Raw genomic sequence first — 20,193 nt, forward strand, 5'->3', positions numbered from 1 at the left:
TGATCTGGATGGTTCCCTATGTTTTAAGTTAGCAACAGGTGGGTACTACCCAGCTCACAAACACAGATCAGTATTTTGGCTTAATTTTCACCTTGTCCAAAGAGCAAGTATTAAGAAATAAACCCCAGCTAACCCTATGGTTCAAAACAAAACTTGAAGTTTCTCTAGTAACATCCTCTCTTCCTAGTTTCCCTTCATTCACACTCCCCTTGCTCTCCCCAGGCAGAAGTCTCAGGAAGTGGGCTTTCCCTGTGACAGGACTGATTTGACAGTTTCCTACAGTGAAGTCTCCCAGGGGTTGAGACCTAACAGAGACAAATGAGATTGTCAGCTGCGTCACCTTGTCTTATCCGGTTGATGCCTCTGAGACCTTCATTGTTCTTACTACACACTCAGGAGCCAGAGCTCTTCACAGAAGATCACCATTAGGTTTGGAACCTAGGAAACCTGACCCTGAGGGAGGGACAGGCATAAGGTCATGGAATTACACATACAGAGTTTTGGTGGAGCAGTGCTCATAGGATGCAAGACCAAAAACCCGTGGAAGGATGCCTGGTGGGTTCAGGAACAGGTCCCAGGTTAGGATGAAACTGATGGTCAGTGTTCACCTGGCCCTCTACACTAAAAAATATAGACACTCCCCAACCCCAACAAAAGCACCTCAATTTTAACTACAGGAAATGAAGCAGAATCCTCACTGGTGACTGAGTAGTTGAAGAGGTAGGGAATCAGAACACAAGAGTTACTTCTGTTTTCAAAAGACTCCCTAGAGGTAAAACTACCTAGACCTAAGGAATCCACATGGCGTCAGGAAGTCCCAGCGCCAGGCTTTGGGATGAACTAAACAGTGTTCTCCTTCTCCATCTGGTCTGAACAAAGGAGCTCGGTAGTCTAACACATCAGAGATCCCACAGCTACTGGAAAAAGAAGCAGTACACTCTTATCACAAGTAATCCTGCACCCATCTTACCCTGGGAAATCACGTTCCCATAATTCTCCTGCCTGGCGTCCCTATTGAGATTCCTCCGAGCCAGGTTCTGACATCCCCATTCCTCCAGGATGAGGGACACGGCCATGTCCTCGATCTTCACCATTGCCTGAAATAACACGAGATCCCCACACTCAGTCCCCCCAAAGCCCAGGGACAGTCCCACTGCCCGAACCTGCAGTCAGGGACGGAGGTGACTGTAAACCTACAGGATGCTGGGAAGAAAAGGCAGCCGCGCCAGGCTTCAGTGGACCCTTGGGGAGTGGGGCTATTCTGTGGGCCCAGGCTTCAACAGCCAATGTCTTGGGAGAAGAATGCCAGAAGAGCCCCAGCAAGAGGCAGATGGCAGGGACTCAGGAGGGCAGAGGGGCCCACAGCTCACCTGGGAATCTGCCGAGAACAATGCAGATGCCATCGCCTGGTCTCTGGGAGCCCCCTCAGGATGAGGGGCAGGAACATGGGTGGCAGGGAGAGCTGAAGGAGGAGAAAGGAGCTGTGAGTGAAGCCAGCTCTGCTCTGGGTCCCCCTCGAAGAAGGGCCCAGGGCACCCTCTTTCCTGCACTACTGTGCCTGATGTTCAACGAGGAACTACAGAACAGATAATTACAGGGACTGTAAGAAGGCCAGCATAAGCTGTGTCTTCCCAAGACCTCTATTCTTGAGCAGGAGGAACAAGGAGTCACAGAAAGTGAAATAGAGGCCCCAAGAGTGTAAGCGACTTGCCTAACGTCCCCTGCTGAGAGGGCAGAGCCAGAACCAGAACCAGAGCCAGGCTCTTGTTCCCAGCCACAGAAGCGGGCGACACTCAGCTCTTGAGTCAGGTCTGGCTCATAATTGAACCTTCTCCAGTCCAAGGAACGTGTACTAGGACTTCAGATTCCCATCCAGTTGTGAAAAATTAAGTTTGAAAAATCTTTAGCAGTAACGTCTTGAAACAGAGAATGGGCTCTTCTTAGTTTCAAGTTTCTGCTGACTTTTGTCCCTCTACTTTTCTCCCTCACCTGACCAGTTTTTGGATAAAACGTACACAGGGTCTGAATGCTGATGAGATATTTCCAAGTGTATAAAGGCATGGGTTGATGATACTCTTCTAATAAAAGACATATTCAATATAGGATCACACTAACTGTAATGTATAAGAAAAACTGGAAAATTCTTAGGAGACTGCAAAATCAAAACCTTCCCTTGCCAAGTAATGTTAGATTTGGAAATGTTACTGTTAAACAGATGATGTTACTGTATTGCAAAGATATTAGAAAAACCATTCTGAAACAAAATTACTAAAAGCTAGAGCAAAGTGTGCAAAAAGATCAAGTACTTAGCACTCCAACCTTACAAGAGTGAGGAAACACCTGTGGAAGATGATCAGCACAGAGAGGAAACTAAAAATAAACACATATTTACTATGTAACAACTACACATTCCAGGATTTCTAAAGCTGTTACTCTGGTGATCTGAAGCCCTAATCTGGCATTTAAAACCATGAATATCCTTTTCCATTTCCTGATTTCAACCCCTAGGAGGAAATAATGGGCTGGGGTGGACAGTGATGGACTAAACATCACAGCGTACTGGCTGGTTCGCGGGGGTTTCTCCAGCTTATGAGCTGGCTGTCCTCCAGAGCAGGCCGAAGAGAATGCTCCCTCAGCATTATACGCCCACCCTGCACGTCACCACAGACAGACACGCTGGGTAAGGATTATGCATTTATCAGCTCTTGAACAATCATTCTTTTAGCATGATATTATTATTTACTGATAGTCTATGTACCTACTTTGGTTTTTAAAGTGGATAAAATACATTAATATTTCCCTTAAGGGAAAAAAACTAATTTTTACTTATATGACTCTGAAATGATTTTTTTTGCCTCATGTTCCTCAACCAAAACATTTTTTCCATCCTTTTCCCATTCTTTGGAATTTCTGAAAATAACCTAGAAAAAGAGTGATATTATACAGTATTCATACATTTTAAAGAAAATGAGTGCATTTATTCTTGGGCTGTGCTGTGCGGCATGGAGGGTCCAGCCTCCCTCAGCATGCACTGAGCAGTACAGTGGAAGCACTACGGCGGAAACACGGAGTCTCAACCCCTGGACCACCAGGGAGTCCCAAATAAAATCAATTTTAAAATGATACTTTTACAGATAATTTATGACATACCAGAGTGCTGGATATATATCATCTCTTCTGAGGACTTTCCTGTTTAAAAAAAGTCTGCTAGATATCCAGAATGCTAACAATTCAATAAATAATATAATGTCCACTCAAGTTTATTATGCACATTCCACTTAACTCCTCAGTAACATTATTTAACTCATGAAATTGGTCTGTAGGTTATGTTTCCTCTGAATTGTAGTAGTAATGGCAACAGAAACAAACACGCTTCTCTACTACAGGCATCAACAACACAGACACATCTGACTGGTGTGTCCCCGCTTCACACCCCCTGTGAAACCTGGCTTCTTACCTCGAGGTTGTAACAGACGGGGTTTCCGAGATGAATGTTTGAAATGGGACTGGGTGGGCTCATGAGGAAGGTCAAAGCTCGAGGACTCCTGCACTGGATCCAGAGGTACCATCCCCCTTGCGAGCATCTCAGGCCCATGAACTTGACCTGGGACCTGAGGACAAACAGGTTGGGCTTGTGGGTAAATTACTTTTTAAACAGGAATTTAGACAAACAAAAAGACAGTAAGTATGCCAGTGGCTGGGAGAGGGCCAGGGCCAGAATACTTTTTTAACAGCCAAGGGGAGTGGGATCAAAGTACCACAAAGACTATAAATACGAGCTTTAAATCAGTAACTCTCTCTTTGCTCCAGTCTCAAAGTCCACGTGCTGGTCACACATCACAGGCGTCACCTCGCCTCACCTGCTGTCCTGACAAATCCAGCTCCAGATCCTCCAGCAGGGTCACGGCCTCCTCCCCGCTGTCGGGACGGTACTCCTGCAGCCAGGCCTGGAGCTCCCGGGGCAGGATGGAGAGGAACTGCTCGAGCACCAGCAGCTCCAGGATCTGCTCCTTGGTGTGGATCTCTGGCCGCAGCCACTGGTGGCAAAGTTCCTTCAGTCGACTCAGGGCCTCTCGAGGCCCGAAAGTGTTCTGGTAACAGAAGTGCCTGAAGCGCTGGCGGAAGACCTCCGGGTCGGGCGGGGGAGACTCCTGCAGGCTGGCGTCCTGCCCCCACATGTGCTCCTCCTCATCCTCCTCTTCCACTTTCACTATCACGATACCGTCCTTCTCCTGGGCAGCCTGCGGGGACAGACCTGTGGCTTCCCTCGACTCAGCAGTCATCATTCAGGCTCAGGGACCTGACTCAATCCGAACAGGGTTTGTGCTCTTGTGCTCTCCTTTCTGTCCTGTGAGATGTCTGGTATTTGTTTCTGTACTATTTCTGAAGAGTTAAAAAAAATTACTGGTACCTTTATGGAAAGTGATACTTTGCCGTTAATACTTCATACAAGGCTACACAACCAAGCATTAAAAACGCCTCTGAATAGTAAAGGAAAAAAAAGCCCCCAGTACCAACTGTTTTCACTGTAACTTTGTAGATATTAAGGTTTTGCAAGCAAACCCCCAAATGGCGCATTCTACCCTCAGGGTGTCTGCTGGAGTCCAAGCACTTTCCTTCCAGGGGGAAGGCAGGTTATGACGTCATGTGTTTACACACTCAGCCTGGTGAGAGCTGGGAGAGGGGTGCCAGGCGGTGGCTTGCAGCGGCACACGTACAAGCTCCCAGGACAACTCGGGCACCCTCTTACAGATGACGTGACTGCGGCGTGGGTGACTTCCACTGTGCGCTCAGGAGCAACCTACCTAGTGGAGTCAACACTCAAGCCAGATCTGAAGGCCTGGACTTGTAACCCACCATTCAGATATTTTTATGTCTTTCATGGGTGCCTAGGTCAGTACAAAATGATCCACTTTGAATAAGGAAAATATCAGAACATCTATTTATATTTTAAAAGAGAGAGAAAATAGACTACATTTAATGTACAAATGGATACTAACAAGCTCACTCAGTCTAAATGCTGAACATGTTCACAAGAGACAGCATGGGGGGCGGTGCAGGGGCAAAATGGGTCAAATGACCCAAACTTCCTGCTATAAAATAAGTAAGTCCTGGGGATGGAGTCACAGCGTGGTGACTCTAGTTAACACTGTGCTGCATATTTGAAAGCTGCTGAAAGAAGTTCTTAAAAATGTTCTTCAAATGAAAAAAATGTAACTATGGTGACAGATGTTATCCGGACTTATTGGGATCACTTGGCAATATACAGAAACACTGAATCATTATGTATCTTGAAACTAACCTTATGCTATATATCAACTACATCTTAGAAAAGAACAAGCAGCTTTAGAGATTCTTGCAGAGAAACTACGAGAAGGGGAGACCCTAAGAAGGCAAACACATACAAACAAGAAAATGGAGCGGCTGAAGCTTCTATCCAGAGCAATTTCTAACTCAGCCAGGCCAGAAGGTGAGAACCAATGTGGATCTAAATCTAACAAGAAGTCAACCGACAAGTGAAAAAGTAAAAAAAAAAAGAGTATGAGGAAGGAATTGTTAGTGGGTTGTTACATAATTTTAACCACTAAAACTGATACTCAGCATCCTTGAAACTCCTTATTGTCTACACATGTTAAAAACTTGGAAATACTCCCTAATTTGTTTAAGAACTTCCAAATGAGGATTTTTAGTGGGTCTTGAGCCTGTTTGTTAAAATCATAAAAGATCTTTTGATTAGTTTGTAAGAACAGGTGATATAAGAGCATGGAAAAATGGAGATGTAGAAGCTGAATTTCAAGAACAAAAACTGAAGAGGGTTGGTGGACAGGAGCAATCACGAGTTACTAAGCAGACGCAAAAATGTATTTCTTTCATCTGAATTGACAAACCTTTGTGAGGCATCGTTTTCACCTCTTACAGCCATCAAAATTAAGCACCAACTTCAAGTTTTAGAGACAGCATCCGACTGTATCAAAATGAGATAAGCCAATAGTTTTAAACTAACAAAACATTTTTAATTACATGACTTTCACTAAAAAATTATTAGTAATTTTGGTGGAAAACAGATCACGTACATTTAAAGCAGAAGATTATTTGAGAAAAGCACAACTTACTGTATTTTTTTAAATTATATAAAACGCTGGTATAATAATTAATGTATGTAGCTTTTGTAAACAGTTTTTACTGACAGGATCGTGTGACTGGAAAAGTTTGGAGAAGACTGTACTAAACAAAGATTATGATTTTAATCTGAGGTTTATAACAGGATTCATTTTTCCTTCTTTGGTCCCTAATAAAAAACAGAAATCGTTATTAAAATAGCAGCTTATAATTACAATAAAGAACATTACATTCAAAAAGGCCTGCTGCATAAATATTAAAAGAATGTGGGAATTAAGTCATTTCTCCAATACTTTAAACTGGTATAAGTCCTGTTGTAAACCATCTTCTAAAAAGCAAGAGAATTCCAAAAGAACAGCTACTTCTGCTTCACTGACTGTGCTAAAGCCTTTGACTGTGTGGATCACAACAAACTGTGGAAAATTTTTAAAGAGATGGGAATACCAGACCATCTTACCTGCCTTCTGAGAAATCTGAACGCAGGCCAAGAAGCAACAGTTAGAACTGGACATGAACAACAAACTGGTTCCAAACTGGGAAAGGAGTACATCAAGGCTTTATATTGTCACCCTGCTTATTTAACTTCTATGCAGAGTACATCATGAGAAACATTGGGCTGGATGAAGCACAAGCTGGAATCAAGATTGCCGGGAGAAATATCAACAACCTCAGATATGCAGATGACATCACCCTTATGGCAGAAAGTGAAGAGGAACTAAAGAGCCTCTTGATGAAAGTGAAAGAGAGTGAAAAAGCTGGTTTAAAACTCAACATTCAGAAAACTAAGATCATGGAATCCAGTCCCATCACTTGGGAACAATGGAAGCAGTGAGAGACGTTATTTTCTTGGGCTCCAAAATCACTGCAGATGGTGATTGCAGCCATGAAATTAAAAGACACTTGCTCCCTGGAAGGAAGTGAAGTGTAAGTCGCTCAGTCATGTCTGACTGTTTGTGACCCCATGGACTGTACAGTCCATGGGATTCTCTAGGCTAGAATACTGGTGTGGTTAGACTTTCCCTTCTCCAGGGGATCCTCCCAACCCAGGTCTCCCGCATTGCAGGCGGATTCTTTACCAGCTGAGCCACAAGGGAAGTCCTTGGAAGGAAAGCCATCACCAACTTAGACAGTATATTAAAAAGCAGAGACATTACTTTACTGACAAAATCCATCTAGTCAAAGATACAGTTTTTCCAGTAGTCATGTATGGATGTGAGAGTTGGACTGTGAAGAAAGCTGAGTGCTGAAGAATTGATGCTTTTGAACTGTGGTGTTGGAGAAGATTCTTGAGAATCCCTTGGACAGCAAGGAGATCCAACCAGTCCATCTAAAGGAGATCAGTTTTGAATATTCACTGGAAGGACTGATGCTGAAGCTGGAACTCCAATACCCTGGCCACCTGATGCGAAGAACTGACTCATTTGAAAAGACCCTGATGCTGGGAAAGATTGAAGGCAGGAGCAGAAGGGGACAACAGAGGATGAGATGGCTGGATGGCATCACCGACTCAATGGACACGAGTCTGAGCAAGCTCCGGGAGTTGCTGATGGACAGGGAAGCCTGGCATGCTGCAGTCCATGGGGTCACAAAAGTCAGACACAATTGAGAGACTGAACTGAACTGATCCATTCCTTCCGACTTGTTTTGCACTCCACCCCCTTGCTGGGGAAATAAAAAATTTTGTTTTTGAACTTCAGAGCAACTTTACCTAGAAAAATCCTTCATTACAAGTATTCAATTTCTTAAGCATTTCTGAAGATTTATACACAAGGGCTTCCCAGGTGGCATTGTGGTAGAGAATCCACCTGTTTATGCAGGAGATTCAGGTTTGATCCCTGGGTCAGGAAGATCCCTCGGAAAAGAACTGGCAACCCACTCCAAAATTCTTGCCTGGGAAATCCTATGGACAGAGGAGCCTGGAGGGCTACAGTCCACAAGGTCGCAAAAGAGTCAGACATGACTTAGTGGCTAAACAACACAAATACACATGGTGTCACCCTAGACTGAGGGGAATAAAAACATGAGAAGTGGGATTCCAGTTTTTACACAAATCATTACAGTACAGAACAGATGTTCCAACAGTTCTAAGGAGGTTCCACGTGCTGGGGCAGCCCCGAGGGGTACCTGACAGCTGACAAGGCAGCTTCCAGGAAAATGGCCCCGTGGAGCTGGAGCATCGGAAGAGCCAGGACCTGAACAGGAAGAGGCAGCAGGCAGGGACTCCAAGAGACCACTCTTTTGGCTGGCTTTCTCTCAGCTGGGAGGCTAACTAACTCCTGTAAGGCTGGGTCTCCTTCATTTCATTCGGAAAAGTGGGAAAAAAAGAGTATCTTTTCCAGCCACGCCTCCCAGAACCGTCTTCCACCATCCCAATATCCAGGCTCCACATCTCGTGCAGACACTAGGGCCTCAGCCCCACCCAGTCTGTCTTGCTTCCATTTCTCCCTGTTCCAACATGAACAACATACCAAGGTCAACTTAGTATTGCCAAAGTCTGCTGCTGGTCATTCCCTCCTTCCCCAGTTACTCTCAGGGAATCCTTGAATCTACTGACTTAGCATTCAAACAACACACTCCACTGGACTCTCCACTTTCATCACTTTTCTCGTAGTAGTAGTGATCCCCTCTTTCAGCCTATTCGGCCCATTAACGTAATACCCATTAACTTGGGGTGTGACTTTGCATCTTTACTCCTTTGCTAGGACAAATCTCCCACCTTTATCCACCTCAACTGGTCAAATTTTCACTTACCTTCAAGATGTACACCGTTTCCTGACATTCCAGATGAAAGAAGATCTCTTCCTCCTCTGAATACTCTTGGGACTTTGTCAGGTATGTCTACTCTCCTTGTCTTACCATTACCTGAGTTTCTATCACCACGACCCAACTAAACATTAGGCCCCTCGAGGACAAGGACTTTTGTTCCCTTTTCTTCTAAAGAATTGGGCAGACCTTAATTCTGTTTAATTGAAGAGAAGAAATAAGAACTTAAACTATTTCAGCTCCCTTTGTCATCTTACTGCCTTCAGTGGCAACTAGGGATCAGCTTTCATCTCTGATTCCTCTCCCCTTATGTAAGTACACTCATCTCCAAGCCCAGGGACATGCAATTCTTTGCTCATACTTATTTTTCTATCTAGTTCTGTGAAGAATGGCTGCTTCTCTTTGGTGCCCTGCCTTCACTTTCTGCCTCCCCTTCACAATTCATCTCCCACCTTGCTCTCAGATTCTTCTTCCTAAAACTCCATAGAGCCGTGCAATCCAATAGCCCCCAGCACCTGGTCCCAGCTTCCCCATCAAGCTTCATTTCCCATCAGTTTCTTCCCCTTCCCTGCATGAACCTTTTCCATCCAGCAAAATGACTTTACTCAGTATTTCTTAACTGTCTTATATTTTGACTGTCGTCCTTTTCTCACATCATAATGCCTGGGATTTCCCTCCCAGTCTTCCCTGCCTTTTCAAATCCTCCTTATCCTTTAGAGCTAAGCTGAAATGCCACTTGCCCCTCATCTGTTCAATTCAAGAAACCTCTAGCAGACATAATAGTAAGAACCAATGTTAACTGGTCTATGGACCAGGCATTTCACAGGACACTTTTAGGAGGTAGGTACAATTGTGGTCACAATGTATAACAATGAAACTAAGGTTGACAGATGTTAAGTAATACCCAAGGTCACAGAGCAATTAAATGGTTAAGTCAGGATTTGAAATGAGTTCTCTGAGACTCAGTTCAGGTTCCACCAATCACACCAAACACTTAAGCAATGGGATTAACCCTGTTACAGTGAAAGCAGCACAAGCTGGAACACCTGAACCCTAGTCTCCTGTGATGAGTAAGTTACGTGTCCCTGGGTGAGTTATTTAACCTCTCTGACACCCAGTATCTTTATCTGTCAAACGGGGGGCAGGGTAGGATCAGAGGAGCAGAAACCTACCTCTGGGGTCCCTTTGAGTTGCAAACCATTCTGGCACACTATCCGATATAGATAAGATTACCCCCAGTAACTGGGTCTCACTGAAGGTAAATACAAAAGATTTTCTTACAAAAAAGGCCTGGAGTTACAAGCTCAGTTTATTTCAGAGGCTATTTTCTAAACAGGCCAGTATCTTTTCCAGGGTATAGTTTTGACATTTTAAACAAACTGGCCCCCCTCCTCTCATTTTTGAGAAGCGCTATGAAATGTTTAAAAACATGAAAAAACCTTTAAAAGATAACTAGGTATCCTGAGAATTCCAAAATAATACTGATACTCAGAATAAAAAGGAAAGATTTAACATAACACTCATCTGTATTCAGATACAGTATAAAGTTAGCAAAAATTTAAATGCTTAGATCAAGCGGAGAATCAGCAAAAGCCTAAGGTATTAATTAGTGAGCCTCCCCGTTTGTATTTTAAGATTGGTGAAAACAGCCTGAAATAATGAACAAGAATTGTGCATATTAATTCAGAGACAATACAAACTTGGAGACACATTCTGGGGCAAATTATCATGGTTCCCTAAGTAATAAAACTATTTCTCCACATGTGGCTGGCAAATACAGTAACAGGGCTTTGTTGACTGGTTACAATGAATCCTCCACAATTAAATTCAACAAGTATTTATTGACCACCTCCAATCCGCCTAGCAATGGCCTGTACAATAAATGCTTTCTTTGGTCCCAGGCCATGTAACTGCCACTCTCTATAGTGAAAGTATCTTATTGTGTACTGGAGGCACTGTAGGAAGGGGAGGGCAGGGGGCAGTGTCAGGCTGAACTGTAGCTGAATTTTTCAATTACACTGACTAAAGCAAATAATCTCAAAGTTGGAGGGGCCTTTGGAGAAAACCTAATCTGATGGATGACAGCACTGAGAGTTGGCAGAAGTGTCCTGTCTTATCCAAGGTCACTCAGTTAATCAGTCTCCTAATGGTCCCGTGCAATTTGCACAAATTCCTTTCACTCTTCACCCTTCCAAGTCAGGCAGAGTAACTACTCAGTTCACTTCAGTTCAGTCGCTCAGTCGTGTCCGACTCTTTGCGACCCCATGAATCGCAGCACGCCAGGCCTCCCTGTCCATCACCAACTCCCGGAGTTCACTCAGACTCGCGCCCATTGAGTCCGTGATGCCATCCAGCCATCTCATCCTCGGTCGTCCCCTTCTTCTCCTGCCCCCAATCCCTCCCAGCATCAAAGTCTTTTCCAATGAGTCAACTCTTCGCATGAGGTGGCCAAAGTACTACCCAGAAATAAAAAATGCACCTAATCTTCCGGACAGCTCGTTTTCAAAAGCCTTCGAAATATGCCCTAAAGCTGAGAGTGGGACGTACGTATCATCTCTATTAGACTAGAATCACTTCATCCACTCAGACTAGGCTTCAGACGCTCTTTAATCACCGCTCGAGGAACGGGGTGGGGAGAAGCAGGTGATCTGGAAACACGTACTCGGCATCTTGAAACGTGTCCGTTTCTCAGCCTTCCGCATTTTTCACCTGGAGGTACTTCAAGGACCCCGAAAATTTAAAAAACCTCTCACTGGAATCAAAGCAAATGGCGACTAAGGCAGAGAAGAAAAAAAACCGAACAGGGATCGGTTCGCTCGAGACCCGGTTTTCAAAAACGTCAAGCGAAGACGACGACATTGCAGTTGAGGGCCCGGAAGGGGCCCGCAGACAGCCATTCCCCCGGGTCTCCCAGGTCCTCCTGCCAAGGACAGAGGCCCCCTCCCTGCCTGGGCCCCCGATGGGGCGGGGTCGGCTGCCCCGGGGGACGGCGCTGCCTACGGCCCGGCCTGAGGAGGGGACAGGGGCAGGGACTCGCTGCTCGCGGCGCCCCGGCCGCCAGGAGAGGACCCCGGGTTCGCAGCTGCAGAGCCCACCCCCACGCACACACCCCTGCGGCCCCGCCCGCTCCCTCAGAGGCCGGCCCCAAATCTCACCGTGAGCCCCGGGAGCGGCTGGGGGCGCTGGGCGAGCAAAGGGAGTTGACTCTGGGGCTCAGGCCGGCCGAAGGGCGCCGCGCTCAGCTCCGGGCCCTCCTGACGCCTCGACACAGACACAATGAGTCACAAAGGCCGGAAGTGTGTCAGCACCTCGCCTTCCGGGACTGCGCCGCGCTTCCGGGTCCTCTCTAGGAGGGCGGGAGGATTCGACATCTCGGTTTCCTCAATGCTGGACGTGTCCAGAGCCCTGCACAGGTGCAGCCTCCCGCTTTGGGGGTCCCCTCCCACAGCCTGTGCGCCCCCAAGTTAGGGCTGGGGACGAAAGCATAAACAGACTGTCTAACTTTGACACCAGTCCATCTGATAATTCGATTTCTCCTTTTTCACCTCAGGCAGTCCTTGTAGTAATTAGAGTTATTATCAAGCAATAATACTTAGTAACTGTATGTTTGTGGCAGAGGAGCTGAAAGAACGATGTACACAGAGGAGATCAAAGTTAAGCCATGGGTGGCTCAGTTTCACAAAACTATGGTGGTAGTTCCTCTCCAGCCCTGAAGGTGTCTGCCAATTGAGTGGGTGGTATTTTCAAATACTTGGCTTGTGGATAAAGAACGTCTTTCTATGCCCAAGCTAGTCATAAGGTTTTATGTTCTGCTCATGTGACATATGCTATTATAGCAATTTAAAAGAAGTTTTCAGAATAATAACAGGTACTTTTGCCTTCAAGGTGCTTTCACAACCTACAACAATTATGGCCTTCACCTGGCAAGATAAGACAGAAGTAATACTCTACCTGCTGAGCAAGAGCACCCACAGACTTTAATGATTGTGACTTTGCTCTATATTCCAAGGCAAGTTCTGGGGAGAGACTGAACTTAGTAGGTTGGCTGCATGACTCCTATAGTTTGAAGAGTACTTTGAAAAACTATTTGAAAACTCAGAGTCAATTACAGTATCATTAAATGAAAAGTGCAAAATGGAGAAAAGTAATCACCTATAATCCTTCCACCCTAACCCAACTATGATGGATTTATCTCTTTCCTATCTGTTTTCATATGTCTCTGTGTGTGTATGTGCTAAGTCACTCCAGTCATATCCAACTCTTTTTGACCCTATGGACTGTAGCCCACCAGGCTCTTCTGTCCATGAGATTCTCCAGGCAAGAATACTAGAGTGGATTGCCATGCCCTCCTTCAGGGGATCTTCCCAACCCAGGAATAGAACCAGTGTCTCTTACATCTCCTGCATTAGCATATGAGTTCCTTACCCCTAACACCACTTGGGAAGCCCTTTCATATGTATATGCTTTTATTTATTGTTTTAAACATGGTTCAAAAATATAGATTGTATTGGATAGGTGGCTGATATGTTTGAAGTACCTGCCACATTCATACTGTGTGACCACTTTTTGGACCGAATAGATGGAATCAGGTTTAGGCACTTTTTGGAAGCACAGCTTATATGCTGACCACTGGAATCACAGAGGTGGTCTGGTGTGAGAGCTCTGAAGAATGGAACAGTAGGGAACTAAAGCATCTAGATCTCCTTTCTTGGGGGTTTCAAATGTGAGACAAACAGAAAACCAGGGCCAAGCAGAAATTGATCAGCAGAAGGCACTAGGTGACAGAAGCCGGGAAGTTGTGGGTGTCAAGGCTAGCAGTGGCTTCAGGGCCGAGGCACTGCACGGCAGGGTACACGAGGGGAGCCCAGCCACCCACTACTGAGAACCCACAGCGTGGGGAGGCGGCCGTCTGAGTAACCTTCAGGCCCCTATTCTGTGCACTTCTTGGCTTTGCTGCAGATGTTATTGTTTCCTGTCTCCCTATTTCCCTGTGTGTCCTTACAATAAATTCCTTGCCAATCAAAGAGTCTTACTTGGTTCCTTGTCACCTAGAAAAGCCGGATGTGGTTGATGTGAAATTATGTGTACTACTTTAAAAAGCTTGATTATCATAGCACTGGCATTTAAAATTTTGCTACACAGAATGGATAAGCATCATTTTAATAGCTATATAGTATTCCATCAAGCAGTGTACCATTAATTATTTAGTAATTCCTATATTTCTAGACATGCTGAATACTTTGAAAGTTTTGCTATGTTAAGAAATAGTTAAATGAAGATTCTTGTGCAAATGTCTTTTGGATTGTTTAATTAGGACAGATTCTGACAAGTGAATTAATATGTATATATATATATATATATATATATATATATATATATATATATACGTGCCTGACTCCTAGCAACCCCATGGACTGCAGCCCACCAGGCTCCTTTGTCCATGGAATTTTCCAGGCAAGAGTACTGGAGTGGGTTGCCATTGCCTTCTCCGATATACATACATACATATATTAAAAAAAATCACTTATAATTGCCAAGATATGGAAGCAATCTAAGTGTACGTTAACAGGTGAATGGGTTAAGAAGATGTGGTGTGTGTGTGTTTGTAGATATACAGGATGGGAAACTACTCAGCCATAAAAAAGAATAGAATTTTGCCATCTGCAACCACATGCATGGACTTGGAGAGCATTATGCTAAGTAAAATAAATTGGACAGAGAAATACAAATACTGTATGATATTTGTATATGGAATTTAAAAAATGCAACATTTATATGTGGAATCTAAAAACTACAACAAACTGGTGAATGTAACATGAAAGAAACAAACTCACGGATACAAAGAACAAACTGTTACAGTGGGGAGAGGGAAGGAAAGAGGGAATACAGTGGTGGGGAGTAAAAGGTACAAACGATTATGTATGAAATAAGCTACAAAGTTACATTGCAGAACCCAGGGAATATAGCCAATATTTCATAACTATAAATGGAGTAGAACCTTTAAAAATTGTGAATCACTATAGATCTGTAACTTAAATTGTATATCAACTATATACTTCAATAAAAAATAAATGTACAACCATATTTCTTCTCCAAAGAGGCTTAATTCTTATCTTTGTGCTGTAGCAAAGTTATTTACACCAGAAGGGTAACAAATGTCCTTCCATTGACCTTGCTTAATTTATTGAGTCACATCAGTATTATGGCAGAACTTATTTATTCATAGCCATTGATCATGATATATTATGTATCAGGGATTATGCTTGTTTTGGAGGATATGATAGTGACATTGCACTGGTATTCTAGAAGTTTACAATCTGGTGGGGACATTAAACCAATGTATGCTGCTAAGTCACTTCAGTTGTGTCCGACTCTGTGCGACCCCATAGACGGCAGCCCACCAGTCTCCCCCATCCCTGGGATTCTCCAGGCAAGAACACTGGAGTGGGTTGCCATTTCCTTCTCCAATGCATGAAAGTGAAAAGTGAAAGTCAAGTTGCTCAGTCGTGTCCACCAGGCTCCCCTGTCCCTGGGATTTTCCAGGCAAGAGTACTGGAGTGGGGTGCCATTGCCTTCTCCGAAACCAATGTATGAGTCACCAAAATACCCAGGACAGAATTAAGGGTTCTGTGGGGTGCCTCTTTCCAAGGTAACTCTCTGGTAGTAGAAAAAAGGATTGTCTCTGTCAGGCACAGGGAACTCTACTCAATATTCTGTTATGACCTATAACGGAATAGAACCTAAAAAAAGATGTATGTACATGTATAACTGATTCATTTTGCTATACAGCAGAAACTAACAACTATACTCAAATAAAAAATTACTTAGAAAAAAAGGAAACAGGGGCTGTGTAAGCCTGCCCCACAGTCAGCTGTGATGCATGCAGCTTTTCTTCTTGTTGCCCCTAAGTCCCAACTTTTATTCTACTGAACACCGATTTTTCTTTATGCATGTCCAGCCATCCCACCCACAAGTGCCCACAGGGGCCAGGCTAGCCAATGGCTGGGGTAAATGTAACTGTTACCTGAGCTCGAAGTGAGGCTGTGGGGAGTTGCCCATCTGTTGAGCACACACTCTGGCCAAGGAAAGCATTCACCCTTCAGGCTGTTGCTGCCAAGCCGGGTGTGGATTCAGAATTTCCGGAGAGGCTAATTCTTCCAAGGAGAAATGAGAAATGGGATATTCAGCTGAAGAGTCTCAATTTTTACACAGTGCCTCCTCCCCCACACCCTGCAAACTGCCTTTGATGTAACTCCAAACCTACAGGTTAACAGGGCACAGGATACAGGACACGTCTGAGTTGGGCTAGAAACTGGAAAGCACCCAAACGAATCCAGAGCTTCCTCTAAACAAAGGAAAAGGATCTCTTCGCTGCCGCAAGGAGCTTGCAGGGTAAGGAGACAAAGTGTGGATGTGTAGACACACCCAGGCGGCACGGGGTGACTGGTCATGGGGAGAACTGTCCTTCATGGCCGGCCGATCCTTAGAGCTGCTGGTTCCAGGAGTCACTTCCTTTAACATTTATCTTTCTTCCTTCCTTTACTTACTTGTTTGGAGCTGTGCTGGGTCATCATGGCTACAATATGGGCCTTCTCCAGCTGCGGCGAGCAGGGGCTGCTCTTTGCTGCAGTGCACCAGCTGCAGGCACGGGCTTCATTAGTCATGGCGTGGGGCTCACTAGTTGTGCCTCACAGCCTCAGCAGTTGGGGTGCGTGGGCTTAGTTGCTCTGAAGCATGTGGGATCTTCCCCAGCCAGAGACTGAACCCATGTTCCCTGCATTGGCAAGTGGATTCTTAACCACTGCACCACCAGGGAAGCCCATCCAGGAGTCACATTCTAATGATTGTTGACAGGCTCTGAATGTTGAGAAAGAAGAGACTGGAGAGGGTTAATTAGGATTTTTGGAGGAAAGGAAGTGAGGTCTTCATGTTAGGAAGAATACTTGAAAGCTTATAAAGAGCAGTTTGTCAGGAAGGCAGGGAAAGATCTTAATGTACGTTGGTTAAAGGAACAATGGCAGGGGACTTCCTGGCAATCCAGTGGTTAAGACTCCATGCTTCCACTGCAGAGGGCCAGGGTCCGATCCCTGATTGGGGAACTAAGATACTGCATGCCACACAGTGTGGCCAATTTTTTTTTTTTTTAAGGCAGGCAGAACTCAGGCGTACTGAAGGCAAAGACAAACAAGGAAAAAAAACTCAAAACATAGAAGCAAAACTCCCACATCCACTCCCCCCAACACCATCCCAAACCAGTAGTAGTTTAGGCAGGAGATGAAGAGATATCCAGCAGGGAGGAAAAACTAACTTCTAAATGAGACTTGGTAAGAATGTTTGTATATGCACAAAGGCAACTGTACTTTGCAAGCTGTAAAAACAGAGTTGCACATTAGTTGGCAGAAAAGTAGTCACTGAAGGATGGATTGGTGAGAAGAGGGGGAGACAGGATTTGACAGGGAGGGGAAAGACCAGGAGGTGAGGCTGGTCAGGTGCAGAGTCAGGTGCTGGGGCTGGGCTAACGGGGGCGGAAGGAGAGCTGAGAAGTTCCAATCGACTTCACAGGTCAAAGCAATTTGGATGGAGCAGGGCAGCTGGGCTTAAGGGACAGAGGTGGAGAAAGAAAGGGGAGGCAGCTGGGAGTGATGCCTATTGGGTGGGTTTGGTGTTTGGGGTTAAAAAGGGAAGATAAAGAACTGGGAAGAAGGAGCTGGGACTGTTCTTGGAACTTAGGTCATGGCTTCAGGTAGAAACCCACAGTTTTAATGCAGGCAGAGAAGGCAGAGAGGAAGCAGGGGCAAATGAACTTGGAGGAAACTTTAGCGGTCCCATAACATGTTCCCTCACCACCATTTCGCTGGTGGTACAAGACTGTGTGATCCACACAGTCAAAGGTTTTGGCGTAGTCAATAAAAAAGAAACAGATGTTTTTCTGGAACTCTCTTGCTTTTTCAACGATCCGACAGATGTCGGCAATTTGATCTCTGGTTCCTCGGCCTTCTCTAAATTCAGCTTGAACATCTGGAAATTCACGGTTCACAAACTATTGAAGCCTGCCTTGGAGAATTGTGAGCATTACTTTGCTAGCATGTGAGATGAGTGCAATTGTGTGGTAGTCTGAACATCCTTTGGCATTGCCTTTCTTTGAAATTGGAATGAAAACTGACCTTTTCCAGTCCTGTGGTAACTGCTGAGTTTTCCAAATTTGCTGGCATATTGACTGCAGCACTTTCACAGCATCATCTTTTAGGATTCGAAATAGCTTGACTGGAATTCCATCACCTCCACTAGCTTTGTTCATAGTGATGATTCCTAAGGCCCACTTGACTTTGCATTTATTGACTATGCCAAAGCCTTTGTGTGGATTACAATAAACTGCGGAAACCTCTTCAAGAGATGGGAATACCAGATCATCTGACTCGCCTCCTGAGAAATCTGTGTGCAGGTCAAGAAGCAACAGTTAGAACTGGACATGGAACAACAGACTAGTTCCAAATCAGGAAAGGAGTATGTCAAGGCTGTATAGTGTCACCCTGCTTATTTAATTTATATGCCAAGTATGTCATGTGAAATGCCGGGCTGGATGAAGCACTAACTGGAATCAAGATTGTCGGGAGAAATATCAATAACCTCAGATATGCAGATGACACCACCCTTATGGCAGAAAGCGAAGAAGAACTGAAGAGTCTCTTGATGAGAGTGAAAGAGGAGAGTGCAAAGTTTGGCTTAAAATTCAACATTCAGAAAACTAAGATCATGGCATCCGGTCCCATCACTTCATGGCAAATAGATGGGGAAACAGTGGAAACAGTGGCTGATTTTATTTTGGGGGGTTCCAGAATCACTGCAGATGGTGACTGCAGCCATGAAATTAAGACGCTTGCTCCTTGGAAGAAAAGCTATGACCAACCTAGACAGCATATTCAAAAGCAGAGACATTACTTTGCCAACAAAGGTCCGTCTAGTCAAGGCTATGATTTTTCCAGTAGTCATGTATGGATGTGAGAGTTGGACTATAAAGAAAGCTGAGCACCAAAGAATTGATGCTTTTGAACTGTGTGTTGGAGAAGATTCTTGAGAGTCCCTTGGACTGCAAGAAGATCCAACCAGTCCATCCTAAAGGAAATTAGTCCTAAATATTAATTGAAGGACTGATGTTGAAGCTGAAACTCCAATACTTTGGCCACCTGATACGAAGAGATGACTCATTAGAAAAGACCCTGATGCTAGGAATGATTGAAGGCGAGAGGAGAAGGGGACAGCAGAGGATGAGATGGTTGGATGACATCACCAACTCAATGGACATGAGTTTGAGTAAGCTCCGGTAGGTGGTAATAGACAGGGAGGCCTGGTGTGCTGCACTTCATGGAGTCAAAGAGTTGGACATAACTGAGCAACTGAACTGAACTGAACAAGAGTGTGCATGTTACATGTGGCTTCATGTGACTGGTCCACATAAAGCTTCATCTGGTGCCCAGGGAACACCCCCTGGTGGTACTCATGGACAGAGCCCATGGTCTGGACACAGTGCCCTGCAGCTCTCCTGGGAGCCACCTGCAAGGCTGTTACATATAGGAACAAGCTCTCTGCACACCTTGCTTAACAGCCAAGTGGGAGGCAGAGACAGTAGAAAAGGAGTATCACCTGTACATGCTGTTGCCTGCGTGCTTTCATGGCAGTAACTTGACTCTTCTTGTCAGCTCCTCATCTGTGAAACAGGATGACGTTGATCACTGCTTCCCACCTCCGTGCTGTCTTGAAGGTCATGTCAAATGGGGAAATGACAATACCTTGCTGACTGCAAAGTACCTTATGGTGCTAAACATCACCATTCCTTGAGTGCTGAAAACTGCATTTCTTCCCACCTTGAAAAGTCCAAGATGATTTATTTGGTGTGGGTATGAATTACAGGGGAAAAAGTTAGCCCTATTTTGAGAATTTTCCCCACATTTCCCATATTTGCTCTCAAAGGAATGACAAGCTTCAGGGGTTAATAGTCAGCCACATGTTGCTCTGGCTAAGCCATGAGAAAATCACAATGGGAAAAGAATAAAAGCAAAATATAGCAATACAGCATAACCCAAATAAAAGTACATCGGGTTGATCAGTTGGGGTTGTCATGCCCTGCTAAGCTAAGGAAAATCAGTGCGGACCTTGGAACGCCGGGTCAGCGCAAGTTCAGAAATCTGCTTGTGCACACGCCAAGATGTTTTCCAAGGCATATGTGGGTCTACGACCTCCAGCTAGGCAATAGCCTTTGTACAAGCAAATAACAAAGGTAGTTTAATCAATAGAATGGGAGAGGTGTCCAGG

At 44.8% G+C, this 20,193-nt stretch overlaps 1 protein-coding gene across 4 annotated transcripts in view; it reads right to left on the bottom strand.

Moving 5' to 3' along the window:
• Window positions 1-16,562, bottom strand: part of ZKSCAN1 (zinc finger with KRAB and SCAN domains 1) — a 36,250-nt gene extending 19,688 nt beyond the window's left edge. The window contains exons 1-7 of one of the 4 annotated variants that reach the window (XM_042240243.1): window positions 12,039-12,168; window positions 6,114-6,289; window positions 5,889-5,965; window positions 3,861-4,383; window positions 3,458-3,611; window positions 1,371-1,462; window positions 971-1,097 (exon numbers count right to left, since the gene is read on the bottom strand). In XM_042240243.1, the coding sequence (XP_042096177.1) occupies window positions 971-1,097; window positions 1,371-1,462; window positions 3,458-3,611; window positions 3,861-4,286 (799 nt within the window). In that variant the 5' untranslated portion in view covers window positions 4,287-4,383; window positions 5,889-5,965; window positions 6,114-6,289; window positions 12,039-12,168. Of the gene's footprint in view, window positions 1-970; window positions 1,098-1,370; window positions 1,463-3,457; window positions 3,612-3,860; window positions 4,384-5,888; window positions 5,966-6,113; window positions 6,290-12,038; window positions 12,169-15,907 lie in introns of those variants that run through there. The other 3 variants (XM_042240242.1, XM_060405677.1, XM_060405675.1) reach the window with 3 other exon arrangements.
• Between the last annotated feature and the right edge of the window lie 3,631 nt (window positions 16,563-20,193).

Source organism: Ovis aries, chromosome 24 (assembly GCF_016772045.2).
Source record: "Ovis aries strain OAR_USU_Benz2616 breed Rambouillet chromosome 24, ARS-UI_Ramb_v3.0, whole genome shotgun sequence".
In the NCBI taxonomy this organism is placed as follows: Eukaryota; Metazoa; Chordata; class Mammalia; order Artiodactyla; family Bovidae; genus Ovis; species Ovis aries.